The sequence below is a fragment of the Ictalurus furcatus genome, chromosome 2, assembly GCF_023375685.1.
Source record: "Ictalurus furcatus strain D&B chromosome 2, Billie_1.0, whole genome shotgun sequence".
Taxonomy (NCBI): Eukaryota; Metazoa; Chordata; class Actinopteri; order Siluriformes; family Ictaluridae; genus Ictalurus; species Ictalurus furcatus.
The window spans coordinates 9,582,465-9,609,795 of record NC_071256.1 but is presented as its reverse complement, the minus strand read 5'-3'; the positions used below and the strand labels follow the sequence as shown (position 1 = coordinate 9,609,795).

At 38.1% G+C, this 27,331-nt stretch overlaps 1 protein-coding gene across 3 annotated transcripts in view; it reads right to left on the bottom strand.

Annotated features, from left to right (window-relative positions):
- Nucleotides 1–27,331, bottom strand: part of LOC128621366 (rho-associated protein kinase 2) — a 60,415-nt gene that overhangs the window by 23,564 nt on the left and 9,520 nt on the right. For all 3 annotated transcript variants that reach the window (XR_008388268.1, XM_053647087.1, XM_053647094.1), the window contains exons 4-15: nt 24,825–24,962; nt 21,550–21,810; nt 11,974–12,118; nt 11,742–11,880; nt 10,341–10,432; nt 8,456–8,615; nt 7,170–7,260; nt 5,387–5,475; nt 5,204–5,252; nt 3,516–3,651; nt 3,101–3,192; nt 1,328–1,574 (exon numbers count right to left, since the gene is read on the bottom strand). Coding sequence is in view for 2 of the 3 variants with exons in the window: in XM_053647087.1 (XP_053503062.1) it covers nt 1,328–1,574; nt 3,101–3,192; nt 3,516–3,651; nt 5,204–5,252; nt 5,387–5,475; nt 7,170–7,260; nt 8,456–8,615; nt 10,341–10,432; nt 11,742–11,880; nt 11,974–12,118; nt 21,550–21,810; nt 24,825–24,962 (1,639 nt within the window). In the remaining variant the exon portion in view is untranslated. The remainder of the gene's footprint in view (nt 1–1,327; nt 1,575–3,100; nt 3,193–3,515; nt 3,652–5,203; nt 5,253–5,386; nt 5,476–7,169; nt 7,261–8,455; nt 8,616–10,340; nt 10,433–11,741; nt 11,881–11,973; nt 12,119–21,549; nt 21,811–24,824; nt 24,963–27,331) is intronic.

Below are 27,331 nucleotides of genomic sequence, written 5' to 3'. Positions count from 1 at the left end.
GTGTGTGTCGCAGAGAGAGGGTGGAAAGAGGGGGAACATATTACACACTCATTTCTACACACCAAACCAAGCACACTTTCACACTGTTACAGCCGAGTGGGTTATTCTCTTCCAACCTCCTCTGACTTAATACCCACATATCCCTTTATTTTATCATTCTGTCTCACTGACCCACTCATTCCATTCCTCCTTCTCCCAATCTCAATCTTTCTCACATATTCCCTCATTTTATTACTCTATCTTACTCTAACTTGTCCACTTCCTCGCTCTTAAATTTCCTTTCCCATGCTTGTCTGCACATTCATGCATGTCTGTACATTCATTCCCTCACTCACCAACAAACAACCTCACCCTCCCTCCATTACTTCCTCCATTAGTCGTTCACTTTCCATCACTCCATCAGTCTCAAATCAGTCCTCTCTCATTCTTTCTTTCACTCAGATCCTTAGTCACTCCCCGATACTGTCTCCTTCACTCAAGACCTCATTCACTTTCTTTCTTCCTCCATTTCTCACTTACTTCTTCAGAGCCTACCTTACTTTATCAATTCCTCCCTTTCTCCTCCAACGTCACTGATTTTCTCACTCTGCAACTTCCTCCCCACTACCTACCTCACTTACTTAATCCCTTCCTCACTCACTAATCTTTTCTCCTTTTTCACTTTATCTTAAATGTTTCCTTGCCATACTCCAACATTCTTTACACCCTTTACCCTTACTATTTTGCTTATTCACAGCTTCAGTCCTATTCTTCCTGAAGTACCTATAATCTATACCCCATCCTCACTCACTTAATTAAACTCACTTAATTCCTACCCTCCCTCACTCACTCCAGCCCAAACTCTGTCACTCACTCAGTTCTTTCATCCTTCAACCCTCCCACATTTTTCCTCCCTCAGTCCGTCAGTTCATTTGCTCACCCTCCCTCATTCCAAACTCAATCCTCAATCCTTCAGTTTATCCTTCTTGACTTAAACAAAATTTGTCTTTATCCCTGAGCCTATCCTTATACACTCCCTCACAGTGTCAGCGCATATCCTCCTTATCTACCGCACCTACACCTCATCCTCACTGACTCTTTTACTGAATACTCTAGGTGCTCAACTACTCAGTCACTCCTTAGCCTACTCCCTCCTGTACTCCCTCAATACCTAATTTTTCTCCCTTTCTCACACCCCTTAATCATTTCTTCCTTAATACACATGAAGTTAAGTGTAGAACCTGCAAACAGCCCAGGATTACCCGTTCCTCACTACTTTATTTCCACAATCCCTAAATGTTTCCTCATCCACTCCCTCACTGTCTCCCTAATACTTATTCTCCTTCACCTTGCAGCTCAGTGATGTTCTCAGAGCTGAGACTGCGCTCCCTCTTCTCAGTCTCTAGGGCACTCTGCAGGCTGAGGTTGTCCTGCTCCAGGCCAAGTCGGCTGCTCTCCAGCTGGACCAGTCTCTCCTGCAGCTCCCTGAGTAAAAGCTCCAGCTGCTGCGCCTGTCTCGCTGCCTCGGCCTGAGCTTTCTTCACTCGGCCTGACTCCTCCACCTCTGCCTGCAGCTTAGCACTCACCTCCTCCAGCTACAGAGGGAGAGAAAAAAAAGAAAGAAAAAGTGAAGGAGAGAAGGGAGGTGGGCAGAGAATGCATGTAGTTCACCCAGTATTTTATCAGATACCATCATGTACCAAATCATTTCATGCAAGTCGATAAGTTTATTTGTTAAGTACATTTAAAAACAGCAAATGTTGACTGAAATGCTGAACAAAAGCTCAGATAAAATCACTCAAGCTAATAAAATAAAGATGATAAAAAAAGAAGTTCATTACATTTTTAAAAAATAAAAATAGTACTGAACTTGGTCAATAACAATAATTAAAAGACAGAAAAAAATAAAATATTAATTAAATAAATAAAAAAGACAATAGAAAATGCACACCATTGCATCACCATATACCACACATCTCACAGCTGAGCAAAGGGAAAAGATGGGTATTTAATATCCAGACATTAGGGGACGACCTGATTAAGGGGCCAGACTATTCCATGAAAAAGGACGGTCACCCTTCACCCTTAACTGGGATCATAGGACATTTTGAAAAGCTTGATTAGTCGATCTAAGAGAGCTTGAGGTAGTGCATGGGGCATTCATTCTGAAATGTAATGGAGTACTAATCCATATAATGCCTTAAAAACAAACAAAAAAAACTTTAAATTGGTGATGGCATGGGCATGTGTGTGGGGAGGGTTAGAATGCATATATTATCCAGATCAAGCATCTAATCAAATCAGCTCATTTTCTTTAAAATCCGTGTGTGTACATTTCAGTGCAGTGACATTTTAAAAATAATGACATACAATTACACTTTTAGTAGTTTGATAGAAATAACTGGCTGGCTGATATACAACAAATGTGTTTTCTAGCTTATTTGTGGATGTTCAGTTATGTATGAGCCTCTAGGGCATACTGTTTATAGCAATTAATTCCTCGTCTACATCATGGCAGATTTGTCAGTTGTTGTATTTAGTTTTGCTAGAAATTATATTGATTATGTTAAATTGCCTATGGGTGCAAATGTGTGTGTGTGTGTGTGTGTGTGTGTGTGTATGTGTTGCCCTGTGGTGGACTGGCATCCCATACATGGTGAATTCTCCTGAGTTCCCAAGATAAAGCAATGAATATGAATGAATGAACACAGTGGTATCTAAGGACCAAAGTTGATTATTAGAATAAGTGCATTAATAAAAATAAAAAATAAAAAATTTAATTTTCCTTGCAGCTGGAACTACTGTCAGAGCTGCATTTATAGAAATCTGGTCAGAAACACCTTCTGACCAATCAGAATCAATAATTAAACAGCGCTATGGTATAAACTGGTGGAAACTTAATTGCAATTTTTTCAAATTCTGACAGATTTTGAATGACACTCACATCACCACAGACAGCACATTTTGGACCATGAAGACTTCCAGACTTCCAACCAAACAAATGAGCAATGCATTGGTGTTATACCAGCAAGTTACACTTGCACCTACACAATCACAGAGTCCTATGTGTGCTAATAATAGATGATGTTTGTTCCTGTGAAATCCTTCAACACACACTGACCTGTCTCTCTAGATGGATATTTTTCTCAGTGGAGATCTGTGAGTTATGGCTCTTCTTTTTCAGCTCAGTCAGCTGATCTTTCAAGCTGCTCACTGCAAAACACAGAGTGTTAGTTGAACTAATTCTTCATAGGTGTGTGAAAACATGAAGCAAATGGATATGACCACTAGCAAGTGGACGTCAGCTAATATAATTCTCACCATGACTAGGAGCAAGGAAGAGGTTCAATGGTCAGAACAGTCTGTAAACAGTTGGGTCAGTGTTCAGACACGGAAATGTTTAGCTTGCCAGCAGCCGTGTTTGGTGATTAGTATTTAATCCTCAAGTGACAGTAATAAGCATTAAATTATAGTCAGATGTTGAATAGAGAATGGGCAGTGTTAATGCCCTTAAATGCTTTCTGAAGTGGACTCACCTTCGTTTTCTAAGCCTCGTTTTCTCTCTGTCTCGTGTTCAGCCTTTCTCAGGCTCTCTGAGCTCTGGAGCTGCAGCAGGGCTTTCTCTCGTTCCAGTTTCCTTAGGGAATCCTCTGCTCTGTTCCTCGCACTCATCTATACAAACAGTGAAAAGCAGAAAAAAAGAAAATTACTATTCAGTAGAAATCCAATACATATGACAAGGCAGATTTAATTACTTTAGATTGCCAAAAATCTTCCAAAAGTACGGCACCGGTAATTTAGAAGCTTACAGTCAGGACCAGTTGACGCAAACAAAAATCAGCTGTGTCTACCACAGGTGGATAAAACACCTCAGTTGAGAACAAATACAATCCAGTTTCACTTATGGTTGCATTTATAGCATTCAGAATATAGCTATAAACTGAAAGCTTTCCTTGGCTGACACTTCCTGGTCATGAGACAGCACTAAAAGCCAGAACACCAAACACCACGACACAGATTTGGTCTCATGTTATACACGCTGTACAATAACCATTCAGATTAAAGTTCAATAAATGTGTTAAGAAAGGTATTCCGAAAATATTAAATACACACTTACTGCCTGTCAAACTAACATTTGGGTCCAATTGTGCCTTACATTTACTTATTACAATCCATAACCATTTAGTCTTTCTTTTACTACTGTTTTATTACTTGCAGAGTGGTTATAGCTGCATTCATGCGTTTGTAAACTCTGTACTTCATATGTACACAATGCAGCAAATCAGCCGTTTGACTAAAATACAAATTATAGGTACTATGTAAGGAATAAACCACTTCAGGACATGCTGTTATTGAAAAAATCATCCATTTCAGGGTGGTATTGGCATCATACCACATTACACTATTCTGCCTTTGATAATTTTTCTGTAATATCATGTTCATTCCTAATACAAGGTGTTTTATTCCTCTTACAACAAAGTAACTTAGCACTGATTACTTTTTTATTTATTAAAGAAAGGTATCATACTTTTTTCCCATTTATAGTCACATTTTATATTGTGAGATGTCAAGTTAGTAACTGAAAAACTGAAAAAGTGCCTCTGTCCTCACGAGTCTCCTATGGTGGTGCTACAAAGCACTGACACTGGTGACTCCTTCCATAAATGTCAAATAAACATCTCACAGAAAATGTCACCATATGCTTGCTTGTGCTGTATGTTCGTTTAAGAAATGGGAAAATTACAGTTAGATATTTAGATCAATCTCTCACATTACACAAAAGTCAGTCATTCCAAAAGGCAGTACAAATAGGGAGTGTGTTTATAACCACTGAACTGAAGAAACTGCTTTAGTTACAGATTTCACATTTGTTTTTGTGATTGTTGCGGTTAAAAATGCTTGAATTTGCTGCGGCTTTTTAAAAATTTGCGATGCAATTTGCAGTTGTTGTTTTTTTTTTACGGAAAACTACTTGAACTGGCTAAATCACAATTGCACTAAATTGTTTTGCACACTCACTTTCACAGTGATGTTTGTTGGCAAATGAGACCGTTTAGCTGTACTCATTCATGTTTAAGGCACGTAAACAGAAGAGGGCAATTTTGAAAAATTGCAAGCTCCTCCATCCTTCATGCTGCCAGAACAAATTAAGGGTAGTAGTATGAGTGAGTCATGGTTATGTTTACTCTTCTTTTGCTGAATAATGGTTTGAGCACCTTCTTACCTCCTCTTCAAGCTCCTTGGACAGTTTATCTAGTCGCTCGTTTGCACTTCTGTTGAGGTAAAATTGTAAAAATGAAAAACACATCAGCAGATGATTTTATGATTTCATTCACAGTCTAAATGTGTGTGTGTGTGTGTGTGTGTGTGTGTGTGTGTGTGTGTGTGTGTATTTAATGAGCTGTACCTGCATTTGTTTTCCAGTTCATCCTTAGCTTGCATCTCATGTTTAAACTTCTCTTCTATCTTAATCAGCTTCTTTTGCACATCTTCAGCCTAAAGAGCAACAGAAAGTTGGTTAAGACAAACAGATGGGATCGAATGCGTTAAACAAAAGTATTCGTCATACAGCAGACACGCACGTGGATGCAGGTACCCAATAGTGGTGACATGACAGAAATATGGTTAGCTTTTATGATTAACAATCCCTTCATCAAGGACCAGAAACCAACCTATCTATCAAAAAAGAACAGGTCGTACATGTCAGTACACTGTATGGCCAAATGTTTGTGGACCATCACATCCAAATGTGCTTGTTGAACATCCCATTTCAGATTTATTCCCCCTTTGCTAATATAATAAGCTCCCCTCTTCTGGTAAGGCTTTCCACTAGATTTTGGAGCGTAGCTGTGGGGATTTGTGTTCGTTCAATTACAAGAGCATTAGTGATGTCGGGATGTTGAGGAGGCTCCAGTTCCAGTTCATCCCAAAGGTATTCAGTGGGGTCTGTGCAGGACACTCTAGTTCTTCCACTCCAACCATAACCATGTCTTCATGGAGCTCGCTTTGAGCACATGGGCATTGTCATGCTGGAACAAGTTTGAGCCTCTTAGTTCCAGTGAAGGGAAATTGTAATGCTACAGTGTACAAAGACATTCAGTTTGGGGAAGAACCACATATAGGTGTGATGGTCAGGTGTCCACAAACATCTGGCCATATAGTGTATCTGTGCATACACGTAAAGTTACTGTCAAACAAAAAGGTTCACATAGAAAAAAATAGTGGTGAATAAGAGTATACTGTAATTACAAATTTTGAGGTAAAGATGTTATGCATCTGTCATGTTCCTATCCTGGCATAAACATTTGGAACAACTTTGTTTAAAATCACATAATCTAATCCCTTTGAATAATAATAATAATAATAATAATAAGAAGAAGAAGAAGAAGAAGAAGAAAATCTTCTTGATGATTGCTTCTATAAGGTGCCCAGTGCTCAAGGGCAGACTGGAGTTCAAAGGTTTAAAATTCAGGAGTTTAGGAAACCCTCACAGAAGACTGTAGTGTTTAAAAAATGCCCTTGGCATATTAGCTAACGATAAATGCAAGCTATAACACACACATTAACATTTGGCTTCCATTAAAGTCATTTAGCAGCAGCATGCTATTACTTAGAATAACCCTGCACATGAAATTCCTGCATACACACAAACCTGCTGTTATTTCAGGTACAGAAATGTAATCTTTTGGTTCTGGTTTTAGTTCACTAGCTGGTTAGGTTACATTACCCAGCATTTCTTGGTTAACCTAGCTACTCCACAAAATGTAAAAGAATGTAAGAATGTATCCACAGGGAAACATGTTAACATCTAAGTCATTGCAAAACTTTATAAATTAAACAAGCACAAGACTTATGTCTCTGTCTGAGACAGGGTTTCTTAATAGTGCCTAGACCACTGCTTTTAAACACAAGCACTTTAAACAAAAAAAAATGAAGGATAAAAAATGCAGAAATGTCAAATACTCACACACTATATCTATAAATAAAACTTTTAAATAAATGTAAAAATAAATAAATAAAAAATAAAATAATAAAAAATACAGTCTGCTAGGATTCCAGATGAGTTTGCTGAAGCTGTTGTGTCCCACAGTCAAAGAACCAGCAACTTTTTTAAACATCCACACATACAGCATGTAAGTACTATCATTAGTTATATGCAGGTACATATGTACATACACAGAGACACACACCTCAGATCTCTCTGACTGGTCCTCCTTTTCTACTAAACCATCAATACAGAGTTCAGACTCATCTTCATATTTTTGTTTTTTGCTCATCAACCTGAGAAAAATCAGAAATAGTGAGTGAGTTACTGTAAGAAAACAGAACAGCAAGGGAGAGTGGGAATTGTATATGAATGAATGCAGTAGTCAGTGTTAGCTAACATAACCACTTCCTTTAAAAACAAACAGTGCCCTTCCTGTCTCCTGCCTCTATCACTTTTCTAATACAAGTGCTCAATGGTCCTGCTGTGTGTGTGTGTAGATATTTGAGACACAGAAATTTCAGGAGCACAGGCTCAATCCAATTTCATGCCAGTCAGAGAAAAGTGGATTTTTATTAAACTAACATTTGTATTTTATGGACTCTGGACATAGTACAGTAGTGCATCTATGTCAGCATCTCAAATCTGAATGGACCATGTTGATAGCCACTGAAAACTGTTTTTTTTGTTTGTTTGTTTGTTTGTTTTTTTGTCTGTGTCCACTGTTGTTGCTGTGTGTTGTGCTTGTTCGGCTTCAGCTTCCAAGATGAATTTCCTTGCAAAAGGACAATATATAAAGTATATATATATACTTTATATATATACAATATATACTTTATAAGTATAAACTAAACTAAACAAAAAAGTAAATACAGCAAGTAGATAATAAAAAAAAGCAGACATGATAAAATTGATTAACAAATTAAGTTAAAGGACAAACAACCTTGCTTAACAAATGTCAAGCTGAATAACTATAGCAACTATGTCAACAAGGAAAACATCTGCTTTGCCAAAGCAAAAAGTGCCAAAGTGTTAACCAATCAGGTGAGACCATTGTGTTTGTTTTGCTATTTCCAACTCTTAGCAACAAGAAAGCACATGTTTTAATGTATGTTCAGTTCCGTTCAGCAACAAGTTATTTGGTCATTTATTGTTTCCTAAATTTTCATTTACCATAAATGTTTGTTTTTTAAAAAGTCAAATCCACAAAAATCAGTCTGATTTTTCAGAGCATAATGCCCCATATTTTCAAAATATGCTGGGATCATAAAGGTTGTGTAATGCACCCAAGACTTAAGAGAAGAAGAATAACACATACATGATAATCAGTGATAAAGTGTGTTGAAGTATTCTTTTTGCTTTCACTTTTAGAACATCGTAATGTAAAATGTAATGTATTTTAGTTTCTATACATATGAATATACATATATACAGAGAGAGAGAGAGAGAGAGAGAGAGAGACAGTGAAGACAGTGAGAGAGAGAGACTTACTGGTCCTCCCTGAAGTATGTAAATCCAACAAAAGGTAGCTGGTTGCCTACAAATGCACGAGGAGGTGGGAACGTCTCAACATCCCCTTTCTCATCCTCAATATCATCAAAGTTGCTTGTGTCAATCTCATTTCTCAACTCAGGCACCACAGGAGCCATGGCTAAGAGAGAGAGAGAGAGAGAGAGAGAGAGAGAGAGAGAGAAATAATGTCAAAATGCAAAGACCTCCTTTTTCGTAGGTGTGTGTGTGTGTGTGTGTGTGTGTGTGTGTGTGTGTGTGAAAGGCTCAGTGTGTGTACAACACAAAGCAGACACTGTAGTTTGCAGGAAGGAGTGGTGTCTGCTGCTGGCCAAGCCGGCCCCTGCTCCCTGTCCACCTCTCTACAGTAGCAGACAACTTGGCTCACACACTCACACACCTTCTCACTCTTTCTCCTACATACACACAGTGTGCATTTTACAAGAGGGCACACGAACCCAAAACCAAGTGCCATAGCTCTAAGCTCACTCTCTTTACACAGCTATATTAAGGAAAATAGCAGCAAAGTGGATATTAAAAATGTATTCAAAGAAAAGGTTTACCATATAAAATCTATTTCCCTTTACCCCAGCCAATTTAGAGTTGGTGTCGACGTTCTTCACTGGAGCTACGAGACTAACATAAAAGGTATGTTAAAGGTAATGGAAATCTATCTCACATGAAATTCTTTTCCATAAACACATGCACTAATCTTCTTATATTCATTTCAAATGACAGCATTACATTACATAATCTCAGTTCTGTCCCGGCTCCAGTACAGTTCTGTAACAGACCGTGTGTCTGTATTGTAAATTTTAATAACTCGTGTCACCAAGATGGCAGCCTTGATATGGTTACAGTGTGCAGCTACACAGTAAGGTTTTTTAACCATTTTTATAGATGATATTAATTCACACACTAGGAAATCTAATTAAAGAAAACATTACTGAGACAGACTTCCATCACTCCATAGCTATATTTTTTAGTCTACATTGCAAAACTAGCAAACTAAACTGAAGTTGTATGCCAAACATTTGGCTTTTTTTGTGTGCCAAACCTTTCCTGTAATAAGTAGCCATTGCAGCTTGACTGGCTGAGACTGAAAACAGATGATCCAGAGGGAAATAAGAAACAGAATAAGCTAAGGAACAGTGTAAAGAGGGTTAAGAGGAAGCACTCTCAATATCCAGCATGTGTTCATACGTGTGTTCATGTGAGAGTGAAGTGAGGAGAGAGAGAGAGAGAGAGAGAGAGAGAGAGAGAGAAAGAGAGAGAGGGAGTAAAGGAGAGAGAGGCCCCACAGTGGTGGTTTTGCATCACTCCTCTCATTAGAAGCTCCACATTGGCCACAAGTTCCACCCAGAAAACGCATCCAAAAATGAACACAACACAAACCAGCAACACAACAAGCAACGACACACTACACAGGGCATACTACAAGAAAGCGTCGAACAATATAACACAAAAAACCTACAATATGCAGAAATTATTATTATTAGCCCAAATTATTATGCAAATCAAAGTTACACATATGACTGACATCACCACTTCTGCAAATTATGAATAATAATCCAAATTAATATCCTAGGTTCTATTAACAAAAGGTACACATAGTTAACAAAAAAATTATTAGCCAATGGTCCCTGAACACTCAATTACGGTGAATTGAAAGAAAAAGTTTCTTATAGCCAACTGACATGTAAATTAAATTAATGAGACTTTTATCAGCATTACTTTAAGTTATTAAAGCAATGTACTTCTTACAAACTACATGACAAGGGAGGATGTGATCTCATTCAAGAAATGAAGTTAAACTAGTTGTACATTTTTATAAAACATACTGTGAGTGAACAAACACATTGCTTACTGTCTCGTATGGTGTCGAAGGTCCATTGGTCATTCTTGAAGAAGGGGTGACGTTTGATTTCCTCCACTCCTGTCCGCCCAAGCCTCACATCCCTGAACATACCAAAGCACAGATCAACACACATGAGCATAGAGCAAAACCAAGCAATACAACCCCCACACTCCCACCCCCAATACACACACACACACACGGCTCCTACATCAACTGGTCTGTAGATCTGATTATGTGTTTGTGACTAATATCCAGCTGCTAGAGAAAGTGATAGTCAAGCAATGCAGTGAGACACAAGCCTGACACAAGCACACACACATACACATACACACACACACCTCCCCTCCCTTGCTCACTAGCACATGCTGAGGGGTACAGTGGACCAAGCTGCCACGTGTGGTTCATTCCAGCTGAAGCCAAAAACCAAAGGGAGGGCTATGGCACATATGTGTGTATATGTGTGCAAGTGTGTGTATATGCGTGTATACGTGTGTATGTGTGTGTATATGTGTGTATATGTGTGTATGTGTGTATATGTGTGAATGTTTAAAAGTGTGACTAGGACATTTTACGAATTGATAATAATGGCAGTCGCACATCTTGCTCCATGGGTTTAGCCTATGGAATTTATTTACTGGAGTCAATTAATTTATACTAATATTCCATAACTTATAGGTATGTATACAGGATCTAAGCAGGAACTAATGAGTAGTTATTCATTAGTACTTAGGTTACAACTATTACCTACTATAGAATACTAGTTAATTACTCAGTAGGTATGTTTAATAGGAAACTAAGGTGGAGTAATTTACAATTAAATTAAGCAGTAATTGCTGACCAACTGACTAACTATTGAGTGATTACTGATCCCAATGACATCAATTCCCAATTGTTAAGACCTACACTCTGTGAAAAAAGGGGTACCCTTCCTTGTTGCACTTCAGGTGGTTAAACTTAGGAATGAAAGTTCACCTGCTTCCTTAAAAATATGAGTAAACTCAACCTGAAAATGGCCATTGTTTCAACATTGTTTCAACTTGTTACAACCTCATACTTTTGTTGGTTACTGCTATCCATATTTCTCTTTAGACCTTGACTGGAGAAATGTAAGAGTCAGTCATTATTACTTAACAGTGAACTCCTCCAAAGTACTCAATTAATTACTGAGTAATTAACTAGCATTCCATAGTAGTTAATAATAGTAACCTACATTTTAATGAAAAAACTCATTTGTTCCTGCATAGTTGCCTATGAGGTTTGGAACTATATTTTAAAGTGTTGTCCTATTTTGCATGAAATTGGACATTTTCAAATGTCAATTATCAGTGGAATCATTTACTTTTTGACTTTTGATTTGTAGCTTGCTGATGTAAGTGGAGAATGGGGGGGGGGATTCTCACTCTCTCCCACCTGTCAGTCAAAAAGGCACAGATAAGGTTTTTGGCCTCTTTAGACATTTCCATATCATCTGGGAAGTTCAGACTCTTTTTGTAATCCATGATCTTGCCATAAGTTCCCACCAGTGACTCAGCATAAAATGGAGTTTCACCTGCAGCAGAACAAAACTACATTTATTAAGAGAAGACAAGACAAGACAAGAGAAGAGAAGACAAGAGAAGACAAGGGATGAGGAGCTTCTCACCAATCAGCAGCTCATAGATAACCACTCCCACAGACCACCAGTCACACTCGCGTCCATAATGACCGGTTCCACCCTGTGACATCAGCACCTCTGGAGAAATGTAATCTGGTGTTCCCACAGCTGTGTCACAGCGAACCATCCCAGACTGGACACAAACACCCACAACCACACACACACAGACACAATTCAGCATAGTACTATTACATACACTATACACATACATGTATACAGTATATTGGATGATTCATATGTCGATTGGCTTATCTCCCAATTTATTGTGGAAAAAAAGAGAAAAATAACTCATACTAGTGAAAATTTATGTTAAATGATGCTGTTCCTATGCAAAATGCATAAAGGTTGGCTGGTCTGGTTCCATAATATACAGTAATTGGAGTAAACTTTACTGGATATTGTTAGTGGATATTTCAATGTAATGAATGAATCATTATATCACAGTAAGCCGAGGTCAGGATTGAAGATAGAGCTGTGAGGCAGTGATGTTACCTGGTGTGCAAACCAACTACTTTTCACACTCACTGTCCACTTCAATAGGAACATCTGTACACCTGCACATTTATGCAACTATCAAAACAGCCAATCATGTGGCAGCAGTACAATGCAAAAATCATGCAGATACAGGTCAAGCGCTTAAGGTAATGTTCATATCAAACATCAGAATGGGGAATAAGTGTGATCTCTGTGACTTTAACCTTGGCATGGTTGTTGGTACCAGATGGGCTGGTTTGGGTATTTCTCCTGGGATTTTACAAACACAACAGTCTCTAGCGTTTACGTAGAATGGTGCAAAAAACAAAAAAACACTGAGTGAGTGACAGTTCTGTGGGTGGAAAAGGCTTGATGATGAGCAAGGTCAGATGGCCTGATTAGTTTGAGCTGCCAGAAGAGATATAGTAACTACAGATGCACCGATATATTGGCCGATATATCGGTGCAAAGGCTATAAAGGATATAAAGGCTATTTTTCCCGCTATCGGCCATTGGCCGATAGTTTAAAAACATCTGATGATCAGGGCTGATTATATCCTGTCAATCAAAAGAGGGCAGGAAAACACAATGATTTCATGCTGTGTGTAAAGATCATGTCTCTTGTGTGGAATGATGACAAAACTGCAATTTGTAATCTCTGTAATCTCTGCACTCATAAAATTTTACACCGGAAGTGAGCAGAAGTGAAACGGGAGTTTCGCCGTCGAGTCAAACATTTTTTTTTTCCACGCTGCCCGCTCGCCCTAGCGCTGCATTAAAGGGCTAGTTGACAAAAAGTATACATAGCACAGAAAAATATATTTGTAGAGTAGTATATTTCATATCCCATTAATGTTACTATATAAAAAAGTTTATATTATATACAGTGCATCCGGAAAGTATTCACAGTGCTTCACTTTTTCCAAATTTTGTTATGTTACAGCCTTATTCCAATATGGATTAAATTCATTATTTTCTTCAAAATTGTACAAACAATACCCCATAATGACAATGTGAAAGAAGTTTGTTTGAAATCTTTGCAAATTTATTAAAAATAAAAAACAAAAAAGAACATGTACATAAGTATTCACAGTCTTTGCCATGACACTCAAAATTGAGCTCAGGTACATCCTGTTTCCACCGATCATCCTTGAGATGTTTCTACAACTTGATTGGAGTCCACCTGTGGTAAATTCATCTTGATTGAACATGATTTGGAAAGGCACACCCCTATCTATATAAGGTCCCACAGTTAACAATGCATGTCAGAGCACAAACCAAGCCATGAAGACCAAGGAATTGTCTGTAGACCTCCGAGACAGGATTGTATCCAGGCACAGATCTGGGGAAGGTTACACAGTAAAATCCCTAGTGTTGAATTAACACCCAGAGTGTTCATTTGAGTCCAATGGACTTATATAAACACTGTAGGGTGTAAATTCAACACTGAGGGTGTTAAATTAACACTGGCAATTTTGTTGTGTACAGAAACATTTCTGCAGCATTGAAGGTCCCAATGAGCACAGTGGCCTCCATCATCCGTAAATGTAAGAAGTTTGGAACCACCAGGACTCTTCCTAGAGCTGGCCGCCCGGCCAAACTGAGCGATCAGGGAGAAGGGCCTTAGTCAGGGAGGTGACCAAAAACCCGATGGTCACTCTGACAGAGCTCCAGCGTGTCTCTGTGGAGAGAGGAGAACCTTCCAGAAGAACAACCATCTCTGCAGAACTCCACCAATCAGGCCTGTATGGTAGAGTGGCCAGACGGAAGCCACTCCTCAGTAAAAGGCACATGACAGCCCGCCTGGAGTTTGCCAGAAGGCACCTGAAGGACTCTCAGACCAAGACCAAGACAAAGATTGAACTCTTTGGCCTGAATGGCAAGTGTCATGTCTGGAGGAAACCAGGCACCAGTCACAGTGAAGCATGGTGGTGGCAGCATCATGCTGTGGGGATGTTTTTCAGCGACAGGAACTGGGAGACTAGTCAGGATCGAGGGAAAGATGAATGCAGCAATGTACAGAGACATCCTTGATGAAAACCTGCTCCAGAGTGCTCTGGACCTCAGAATGGGGCGAAGGTTCATCTTCCAACAGGACAACGACCCTAAGCACGCAGACAAGATAACAAAGGAGTGGCTACAGGACAACTCTGTGAATGTCCTTGAGTGGCCCAGCCAGAGCCCAGACTTGAACCCTATTGAACATCTCTGGAGAGATCTGAAAAATGGCTGTGCACCGACACTCCCCATCCAACCTGATGGAGCTCGAGAGGTCCTGCAAAGAAGAATGGAAGAAACTGCCCAAAAATAGGTGTGCCAAGCTTGTAGCATCATACTCAAAAAGACTTGAGGATGTAATTGGTGCCAAAGGTGCTTCAACAAAGTATTGAGCAAAGGCTGTGAATACTTATGTACATGTGCTTTTTTGTTTTTTATTTTTAATAAATTTGCAAAGATTTCAAACAAACTTCTTTCTCGTTGTCATTATGGGGTATTGTTGTTAGAATTTTGAGGAAAATAATGAATTTAATCCATATTGGAATAAGGCTGTAACATAACAAAATGTGGAAAAAGTGAAGCGCTGTGAATACTTTCTGGATGCACTGTATTACCAGTTTGATGTTCAGTGATGAAGTAGAAATGCTTTTGTTTGTGGAGAGTGAATGTGAAGCCTAACAAGAGGTTTTTTAGAAATCAGTCAATGTTAATATGAATTAATAACATTGAATAAGTTAAGAAATCTTACTTTAATCTTCAGAATTTAGTTAATGTTAAATTGAGTAATGTGTTTTCTGTTTATGAGACCAGTTACTGTGAAACAACTTGTTGAAATTGAGAAAAGTTTTTATTTGCATTTCTTTCAGAATTCTTTTAATTTAATCATTATAATTTAAAAGAAGGCATAAAAGTCAGAACTATCGGTATCGGCCTATATCACGGCCGATATATATATGTGTATATATATATACATACATACATATATATATATATATATATATATATATATATATATATATATATATATATACATACAGACAATAGAAGAAGAAGAAGAATTTAGTGTTTGTAAACAAAAGAGACTTGTGCAACCTGGTTCCAAGAGACCCGATTAGCCTAGCAAGTTGCATTTCTCCAGAGGTCTTTTGGAACTAGGTTGCACAACACTAAAGGGGTCTAAACGCCACTGTAAAATTGTGGATATTTCCGAGTGTGCAGCCATTGTGCACTTCAGAGTGTGCACTTCAAACCAGCAGATTATAAAATAGATCTGAAAGCAGAGTTACTGGGTCTTCTTCCAAATAAGATGCTAAAGGAAGCAGAGATTCTGTCTGTATTTTGTACAAAACAGAGACCCGTGAAGGTGCATGCCCAAAACAAAAGGAGCTGAACTGAATTAGGAGAACTAGTTCAGGTCCTCACCTATTGTCATGTATCAAGAAACTCTGGACTCCACTTCCCATCAGCCACTGCACTGCACTAGCTGTCACATGACCACCTGCACCTGACTCACGTTTTGTTAATGAGCACTCGTGTGTGTATATATAGTCCTTGTCTGCACTGTTTGCTTGTCTTTCGTTGTCCTAGACGCTTGTCGTTTATGTCTTGGTGTTTTGTTTCATGCCACAGTGTTATACCAAGTTGTCTTAGTGTCTTTGTCTTATAGTACGTTTGTTTAAATAAATATTATCTGCACTTGCTTCTGGTTCAACCTCGATACGTGACACCTATAAAACTACTAGTAAGAAGGCTAGTAAGATCGCTAACACAAAGGAAGATTGCAATACAGTTGCAATCAAAATTATTTAACCCCATTGCAAATCAGGTTTATTGTCAAAATGTACAGACTTTCAGCTGTTTGCAATGAACAAATCAACCAAAAGCAATTGAAATAGTTCAACACAATGAATGCTTCAAGTGGTTTCCCCAAATTCAACTGAAAATGCAACTTATAATGATTTCTCCAGTCTCAAAATTATTCATCCCCCTGAATAGAATCCCTCACAACAGCACAAATATGCAAAACAGGGGTTGTCTCAAGAACACCTGATGCAACTAATCAAGGGCTTCATGAGTTGCACCAGGTGTGCTTGAGCTGAAACACATGAAATACCTGAACTGGCTAGGGGCAGAAAATTCATGAAATACCTGGGCAGGGCAGAAAAAGAAAGCTATCAGTGGCTACAACCAGATTTCTGAGAAGGCAGGTTGTGGCAATAAACCTGATTTGCAATTGGGGTTCAATAATTTTGATTGCTATAGCTGATTATTATGGTAGCTACTCATGTCTATTATGGTAGCTACTTCAGTTATTTGGCTAAGTGTAATTTTGAAAGGCCTACCACTTTTCTCTGCTTGCCTCCTGTTGTTCTATATATTCTGTATATTCTGGCTTGACCATGTATGGTTGGTAACTGTGTGACAGTAACTCAAGAAAAAAAATCATCATCCATTGAGTCATTTCTGTCGCTTGATTAATGCACTCACTACATTGCAATAATTTACTTACAAAGCAATATGATTGTTTACTAACAGATCACAGGTGGCTATCGCACTTCCCTGAACATACCATTACTCAGTGAGCACCAACCCCCTTCTCATCCCATTCCTCCTCTCATCAAAATATTCGTCGTAGTCTTTCAAATTTTGCATCACCTCCAAGATACGTAATCAGTTTGGGGTTTCCCTAGTGTTCAAACTGGGAAATCTCACTACAGAGCCTGTTGAATCATCACTGTAAGGCATGTTTACAACAGTTGTGTCAGTGGTTCTTTTTTTTTTTTTTGTCCAGACTGACCCTTTAAGACCCTGAAATTAATTTCTAGCTATTCCACTGTGTTTGTGCACAATGTCCTGTAATGGACTGGAGTCCCATCTGGGGTGAATTCTCCAGCCTTGTATCCAGTGTTCATATGAAAATCAACAATTCAGGGTGCATTTAATCTGTTTCCCACAAGATGGCAGAAATGGAAAGCCAAACCATTTAAATTTTATTTTAGTTTTTTCAGTATTCAGAGTTTAACATTATGAAATTCAGATTTTCTGAAAATAAAGTATCTATATTAAAAAAAAAAATCGTGCATCTGTGCTCACAAATGCAGATTCAATTATTCACTCTCCAAATTTTCATTTAGCTAATTTCAGTACATAAATTCAGTCAGTCAAATTCAGGTTGACAAATTCAGTATGAAAAGTTTAACATCTGAGCTACTCAGAGGTAGGCAACGACAATCAGGCCTGGAGTGTGTTGAGGCATTTTGCATCTCCTGCCATCAAATACCAAACTACACTGAAAGAATGACTCAGTAGTTCAGTTAATATGACAGTGCTGCACAAGTTAACATCTTTCTATTCCCTTTATATAAGTTTAGCAGCAAAGTTGGGTTCCTGGCTTTTTGTACTCGATTTGCGTATGTGTCATGTCACGGCAAACTAGCGACTCCATTTCCCAGAAAGCATCGCAAACTACAAACATGGCTGATAACTACAACTCCCAATGGAACACACAGACACGTCACCGTCTCCTGAGAATTAATCACACACACCTATTCCTAATCACACTGACAATCTCACCACACTACTTAAGAGAATCTCAAACACAATGTCTTTGTGAAGTATATGTGCAGTTGTATTTTGTCTCTGTTGTTACCAAGCCTTGAGACTGTGTTTGTTTATTCTGGTTTTGACTTTGTTTATTCCCTTGACCTTGATTCTCTGCCTTGCCTGTTCTAGATTGTTTGCCTGATCGCATGAACTTTGCCTGTTTATGTACTTTGACTCTTGCCTGTACTTTTGGGTTTGTTATCATTAAACTGTCATACCTGCATTTGCTTCCATCTCATCCTCCATTATGTGCCAGAATACTTCGCATATAACATGGAAGCAGCAGGAGAGCAAAGGAGACATCATGCTAAGGTAATAAAGAACATGATACCAAGACTCAATTTAATCAAGCTTCCTCAATGGGTTGCCATGGATCCCCCAGAGCCTTACAATGGATTTTTTTCGGCTACCCTGAGTATTTTCTGTTCAACTACCAATTACAATTTTTGAGCCTGGTGCACCCCAAGCCTGAGCAGAGGCAGTGGCTGGGGTTCATACTGTCCTGGTTCGTTGGCCAAGTCCTCCAGTGGGTGGAGTGTTTGGCCAGTACAGAATCCAAGGGTCTTCATAATGTAACTCCATCCAAGATGACCTGGTGTCAGCATACTGATAAAGTTAGGAATACATGTAAAAAGATTAATAATGTGAGACTGGTGAGCAAGCAGGGCATTGCTCATAATCATCTATCAGGCTCTTATAAGAGCTGCCATTGATTATGGTTGCTAGCATATAAGTCCGCGTCAAAATCAAACCTTAAAAAGCTTGTTGTGGAACAGGCACAAGCAGTCCGGATTTGTACTAAAGCATTTACGTCATCACCAATGACTGTATTATAGGTTGAGACAGGAGAGATGCCTTTCTGTATCAGGAGGGTCAAGATAATGCTGGCGTATTGGATAAATCTACAAGGGCATAGCAGGGTGCACCCCACAAAAGCCATCTTACAAGACTGCTCAGAGCATTATAGAACTAATTTTAATAGTTTCAGATGGGTAGGAAATGCAAAGGCACAAAATGTAGGCCTCAGCCAGCTACAAGTAAGCTCCACTGTGGTGTTATCAACTGTACCACCCTAGAAATTCATAAAACCATCTGTAGATACAAATCTACAATAAATATTAAAAGAGAAATGTCAAAACAGCCTGAGACAGGCCTCACTGGTGCTGCTTTTGTCATTCCTCGTTATGAAGTAACAGTCAAAAAAGAGCAAACGATCACTTATTAGTGTACACTATAGAACTATTACGAGTCCTACTGGCATTGCTGTGGTTGGAAGAAGATAATCAGAACCAAAATGTCTCTATAGCTTCTGACAGTCTATCTGTACTGTCAAGTATACAATCTGGGAAATCATCATGTAGACAAGACATTGTTTACCAAATACTTCATCTGCTTCTCATACTCCATGGTAGGGGGCTGAATGTCTCCTTGTTTTGGGTTCCTGAACATGTAGGTGTGGAAGGAAATGAATCTGTGGATGTTTTGGCAAAAAGATCGATAAAGCATGAAACAGTTAATATACAAGTACCATTAAGTAGAGCGGAGATTAAAACCATCATAAAGGGACACACGCACAAAATATGGCAGTAATATTGGGACATAGCTGACACCAGACGACACCTATATAATATACAAAAACAAGTAGGCATGAGTATGAGGCAGGGCAGGAACCCAAAAGAAGAGATGATAATTACACATCTTAGAATAGGTCATGCTGGCTTAAATCTAACATTACACGGAATAGGAAAACACCCCACTGGACTCTGCACCCACTGCAATACACAAGAGATGGTAAAACACATCCAAATATACTGCAAAAGATATGAGGGAGAAAGAATAAAACTATTAAACTATTAAAATTTAGATGCAAATTGGGAAGCAAAACATGACACTAGAGAATTTGCTGGGGAAAACACCTGGAAAAGTGCACCATCCCCTAATAAATTGTTTGAAAAATACTGGGTTAAGTGAGAGACTTTAGTAATTCCGTAGTTTGAATATGTAGTATATAGTTATTTATTATTTCAATGTATTTATTTATTTATTGCCCCCCCCCCCACTCCATCCCAGCAGGTGGCGGTAATCCACCTTTAAGTTGGTTTGCCAACCACCATTACAACCAAAAGAAGAAGATGATGTCTTTGTGAAGTATACGCCCACTTGCATTTTGTCTCTGTCATTACCAAGCCTTGATACTGTGTTTTTTTTTTTTATTCTAGTTTTGACTTTGTTTATTCCCTCGACCTGGATTCTCTGCCTTGCCTATTCTAGATTGTTTGCCTGATCACATGACTCTTGCCTGTACCTTTGGATTTATTATCATTAAACTGTCATACCTGCATTTGCTTCCATGTCATCCTCCATTACATGACAATATGAGTCTGAGGAACTTTTAAATTGATTTCATTTTGAGCATTATGGAAGGGTTGTTTTCAATAGTTCTTTGTGTTGGCTTTAAGGCCTTGGGCTACTCTGTGATGAAATGTTTTGCATGATTTCATTAAAGTTTTCTTAGTTCACCTACTTTATGTTTCTCAGTCAGTTGCATGGTTTGTGAAAACATTGCATTGCATTCATAAGGCTCAAAATTAAATAATTTTGAAGTTCCTCTTATGTAAATCAAATACAAAAGTACCACTGTGTTAATGTCAGCTTAAACGTAACAAAAATATTAGCTTGTGTTGACATGACACACACACACACACACACACACACACACACACACACACCCACCCACACTCAAAGAGAGTTTAACTACCACAGATAGGCATCAGTTGTGCCATGTTATAATTGGCTCATTCCCCTACACTACAGGTAAAGAACACAATAGTTTAAAGACAGATTTCTTTTATTAATCTTATTCAATCCATGACTGCCTTTGCAGTGTTTTCTTGATATATAGATATAGGCATGCACTTTAAAGAGACAAAGGGATTTGACAGAAGGAAATGAAAAATGGCTCCAAGCTCAATTGTCTTTACCTGCCCTGAGTGACCTGAACTGTAAAATTTTTCCATACTGAAATCAGCAACCTGATCTCAAAAAAAAAAAAATACTGAATGTGAATTTGTGAATACTGAATTTTTTTTTTTACTTATTTATGTAAAAAAAAATGCTTCCGAAGAGTTAAGCGTGAGAAGTGTGCACAAGAATATTTTTAATCCCCCTCCCTCCCAGTCTCGAAGGTATTTTGACCAATCCTGCCTGCTCCCACCGTTTAAATTTTTATTTGTACAATGGCACTAACCAGGATAAACCAGTTACTAAGGATGAATGAATGAATGAATGAATGAATGAATGATGTATACACATCACACAGTGTCACATGAGCACTCAATAAGGTCCCATGTTAATGAATGTGGCCGTTCATATCTGAATGTCTGGTACTACCAACAAAAAAGTAAAAACCTCCAGCTCCCGCATCTATTTTATTTCCAATCACGACGCTCTTCATGGACACCCAAAACACAGTTTAATGATCACACTCACCTTGTCCATCTTCATGCATGTGCCGAAGTCGGCAAGTTTGAGGTGGCCACTGCAGTCCAGCAACATGTTTTCAGGTTTAATGTCTCTGTGGATGAAGCCCATGGAGTGGATGGCATCCAGTGCCAGCACCACTTCAGCTGTGTAGAAGCGTGCCCATTCCTCAGGCATGTCGTAATTCATGGTGAGGGTTACCAGATCTCCACCTGCCATGAACTCCATCACCAAGTAGAGATGGCGCTCATCTTGAAATGCACAGCACAGCTACGTAAACACAGGGAAACCAAAGATAATTACTATACAGATACTGTAAATATATAACTAATACTTTTATTCATCACTGAAGATCTGTTCAATACTTAGAAATGTGTGTCTCAATTTAGTAGCTAAGCAGTTGCAAAAAACATTATAAAGTACTGTCCTCTATGTCTCATCTTCATTTCCATTGTTGGCAATATGAAAATTGCCACACAGAAAGACACCTTCACAGACATGGAGATTATCCTGATAACACATGTACTTCAAAATAATTATTACTGTTTCCTTTTCTAGTTATATAAATGGGTACCGGCATGGTGTATCACAGTTCCCTCCAATATGATGACATAAAAAAACTATCTATATTAAATCTAGCATGCAGAGGTAAAACTGGATGAGGTGGAAACTGGGTGAGTGATTAAGATCCAGCTGACTTAGACGTAGACCATATCTTTATTACAGCAAATAAAGTGTAACATTTTGGCAAGATATCACTGCGCTCTTAAGTTGAACTGTTTATTCTGCCTTTATAAATAGTTAAACATGTCTGTAATGTTACAAAGTCAGTGGCCACTTTGCCTCTAAAACTAAAGTCTGGCTTCAATAGGATCCTGTGGCATTCTGAACACAGACATTTATTTGAAGCTTTTAAAGCAACACTTTATGTGCCATGATATGACCACGGATGCTTCTGAACTGACAGCATTTCAATTCTAATACTTATGGGCAACAATGGTGCCTTGTCAGAGTAGTTTGATTGAAAACTAATGTAAGCAAAGACATTTTACACATAATTCAGTGATTAGTATGTGGCCTTTTGCTTTTTTTCCAATTATAGTCTACATATTGTGAATAAACTTCATAAGTTAACTATGAACAGTAATTTGTTAGGTAGCTGGCCTTTTGTGAAGATTGAAGTTAACAGCTAGCTTATTTCGAAAGATACGTTGCAAAAACGGAGAGCCAAAAAAATAGACCAGCAAGGTTGCCATGTCTGCTTGACAAATCCAGCCCAATGGACAAAACTATAAACCATGCTAAATAGCAATGAAACCATCCCAGTACAAAATTGGACAATTCTAAAGTGTATTAATTTATGGCAACACCACTGTCAAATATATTGTAATATTTTCAAGCTTCATATGACACATTTTAATCAAGTGTTATTAAAACAATGTAGTTATTGTTTCTGATATAATTACTAGAATGTATCCAAAATATCAAACCATTAACCCACTGGGGGAAAAAATACAACTCATGAGAACAAGTTAAACGAATCACCATATGACCAAAGGTTTGTAGACACCTGACCATTATACCTATATATGATTTTTCCCCAGACTGTTGCCACAAAGTTGTAAGGACACAATTGTAAAGAATGTCTTTGTATGCTGTGGAATTACAATTTCCCTTCACAGGAACTAAGAGGCCCAATCCGGCTCCACCACGACAATGCCCCTGTGCACAAAGTGAGATCCATAGAGACATAGAGTGCAAAGGTTGGAGTGGAAGAACTCGAGTGGCCTGCACAAAGCCCTGACCTCAACCCACTGAACACCTTTGGGATGAACTGGAACACTGACTACACCTCACGTGTCCTCGCCCAGCATCAGTACCTGACCTCACTAATGCTCTTGTAGCTGAATTAACACAAATCCCCACAGCCACACTCCAAAATCTAGTGGAAAACCTTCCCAGAAGAGTGGAGCTTATTATAACAGCAAAGATGGACTAAATCTGTAATGGGATGTTAACAAGCACAAATAGGTGTGATGGGCAGGCATCAACATACTTTTGGCTATAAAGTATAGCTCAATTCTGTGGGGAAATATGTGACCTGGCATCACTGAAGAGCAGAATAAATGTTGGTCTGTTACTGTAGCTCTCATTGTCCAGCAAAATCTTGTTGTTAAAGCTGGTCTTGCTCGGTTCCTGTTTGCCACTAGTATGCATTATGTTAAGCTATTTTTGTCATAACCATTACTGGTCCTGGTTCACCAGTTAATAACTTAAATTATTTCATGTTTAAGTTTTATATTCTTTCATCTAATATACATTCACAGTATTAGAAACAAACACTTTGTGCATTGGATATATCTATAATTTCCAAATGAGGGATGTGTTTGAATAAAGCAGACGTTATTTAGATCTGGTGGTCTACAAATTATATGCAAAAAACGCTTCCAGGAAACACTGAGGTCAATGACTTTGAGCCATTTGATTCAGCAGAGCTCTGCACACAGTGTATCTACAGAATACAGCTTCAGAGTGCAGGGCTTGAAATGAAACTTGTAGCTTATTACACATTGGTTTTCCAAGCATACCAAATTTAGGAGCCAATCAGCATGCCACCTCAATTGTAACTTTATACTACTGAAATAAAAATTAATAGATTAATTAATCAATTATTGATGTATTCTGTTTGGATGAAACCTACAACAATTGATTACTGCAAGGACTTAAAGTTTATGACTTTCGACTGACTGATTTTGTCATTCACTGTAGCAATGACTTTTATCATTTCTTTTTTGTAGCTTTTATTTTAATTATTTCATAGCTAACAATCAAGATTTTTGGGATGGCATTTTTTCCCATTTTCTCCCAAATTTAGTCTTGGCCAATTCCAACCCAGCAGTTAGGTCTCCCCTATCATACGACAGCTACCAGCCAGGGAGGGTTAAGACTAACACATGCTTCCTCCAAGACACTCAGGCTGCATCACAGGACAGCATCCACCCCCTTCCTCACGCATGTGCCATCCCTCCCACCCAACATTTCATGGCCGTGGACGGCTGTGGCATCTCTGAATAATAAGGTGAACATTTTTCTGTTGCACCACTCTGGAGCCCCCAACCAAAATAAATAAATAAAAAGTTTTTTTTGAAAAACCATTTGTTTCTTAATGGTGGATGGGTACAAGTACATTTCAAGTGTGTGTGTGCATGTGTGTGTGCGTGCTAGCGTGTGTGTGTGTGTGTGTGTGAAACATAGTGTGTAGATGGTGTATATTTTTATTCTACCTCCACTATCCAGGGGCTGTTTGAGAAGGCCATGATGTCCCGCTCCTCAAAGAAAAAGGCAGAGTCTGAGCGCTTGAGCATCTCAAACTTGCTGAGCTTCTTCATAGCGTATACTTTCTTAGAGACCTTATGCCGCACCTAAACGCAGAAATACATGCACAGTTAGTTCAGTGTACAGGTACAAATTAGTCAATATGCCATCGTTAGGCCAACAGTAATATGAACAGAATGTAGTGCAGATACATTTTTATTTTTTTAAATGTGGTTTTGTATTATAAATCCATCCATCCATCCATTTTCTGTATCGCTTATCCAGACAGGGTCGCATGGCGCCTGGAGCCTATCCCAGGGCACAGCCATCACAGGGCACAATCACACACACATTGTATTATAAATCAAGAAAGAACATAATTAATTAACTCTCTCAAAGTGCTTTTTTTTCCCCCATTAAAGGAAATCAATGACATTTAAAGATTCAAAGAACTATAAAACACAGCTATATGGACCAATCACAGCAAATCAGTGCTGACTTCTGTAGACAGTTTAAACTCTGACTATAATCAACATACATCTGTAACCCGACTATAATCTCATTAATCAGACCACTATGCTGTGCTTCTGTCCTGCAGGGCTCTGATAATCAGTAATCCTGAGATTATGAATGCTTTGATCAATTACAGCAACTGTAGTGGGTTTTAAATCCAGGACTGCCAGAAAGACATGTTTCAAGGCACAATACCCTTATCTATCTTAAATGAACTCTACAGTATTACACCAATATAAGTATTAGACGAGGAAAATTTTAAAAGGACACAAATTATCTTTTATAAGTGTGTGCTGATTTAGACCCTGCAGTTTACACAATGCCAAACTGGTAGATATATGCTTCTCTTACTCGTCAGCTTTGTAGTTGCTGTACAACCGGATGAAGATGCAAATTTCTAACATGTCTGGCTACATTTTGGATAAAGGGGAAATTGTGTAAATTTTAATTTTTGGTCAAATTATTAATTTGAACACATTATGATTTATTACAGTTTACCCACTATTGGTAATTAAATTAGGAGCTCAATAATCATCAAATACCTATACCTTTGTGTTTAAGGACAGACTTATTGTCCACTCTCAGATTTTAATGGCACTCTAAATTCCTGTGTAAACCAGTTACTGTAGGACTTTAAGGTATTGTAAGCTTATTTTTTTGTTGTTTTTTTTTCACTCTCATCGTTCATATTAAACATTATTAGTGTCAACTGTAACACCAACATATGTTGTGAGCTAATGATGATCTAGATCAGCCTTTTCCAGTTACATCTAGATGTTTTTTTCCCAATAAAATAAAAAAAGTCACAAATATTTCTCAGTTCCTGTACATCTATTTAACTTTAAGAACACATTTCTTAAAGATTAACCAACAATGGCAATATAAGGTGTTCAAAAACTTTGACCAGCAATGAATGTGAGAGGTTATGCATCAAAATAAGTATAAGAAAATTTAAAGTTGAAAACATTGATCTGGTTAATAAAAATATTTGATAGTGTTTTGAATGACTGATCACAACTGCAAAGCATTTGCATTTATTGTTCATTTTACAAAATATCATCTGGTGCAACCATCAAGAAAAGACTATTCTTAGCATAATGAAATATCTTAATATAAACTTATGCACTAAAATAATGCACTTGGTCTATCAGGCAATAAATTGCATTTGAAATATGTCTTTCATTTGAAATAGTGCCAAGCACTGGTGCAAAAGTTAAATAGATATGGATTAGATAGCAATAGAGTGAGGATTCGCATTGCCATTTCATCTTATAGATGTCCTTGCACAACAGGGGAAGCCAGAAAATATTAGCAACCCTATTATATCTCTATTATATTCTAGAGAAATTTGGTCTCAGATACATAAAATGATTGTACTGTCAACATAATCAGCAATAGCATGCATCACTCTAGTGCAACCATAAATATATATTGATAAAAAGCTAATCTACTGAAGAGAAAGGCCTGAATATGGAATTCATACACTGATGACATATTAAAGGGATGTTTCTGGCATTTGCATATACACTTGAAAAATACAAACTGAAAAATAGCAGTAACTTTTGGAAATATTAACCACTGATACAGTAAGCTTAATACTAGTCTTATGGGTAAGTCTGTAAAGTCATACAAGTCTGTAAAGTATATGAACAGAGAGGCAGTGCAGTCAAGTTCATGACTTACAGAAATTCACACTAAATTTCCACATAAATAATGCATGCATGTTTTTGTACATAAGTTACTTGTTGTGGATTCTGACCAAAAAAATTTTTATCTGTTAAACTGAAAATGCTGACTTCACTGGGACAATTCATCACTGCATTTCCACAAAGAAGTGCAGGACAGCCTGCCTGGAAAAATCAAGCAGCATGTTGTTATCAAAAATGTTGACTTCATGAGCAATAAGCCTGGAGAAGCTCTCGGTCCTCTTGGTGTTATATAATGATTTATGAGCACGAGACTC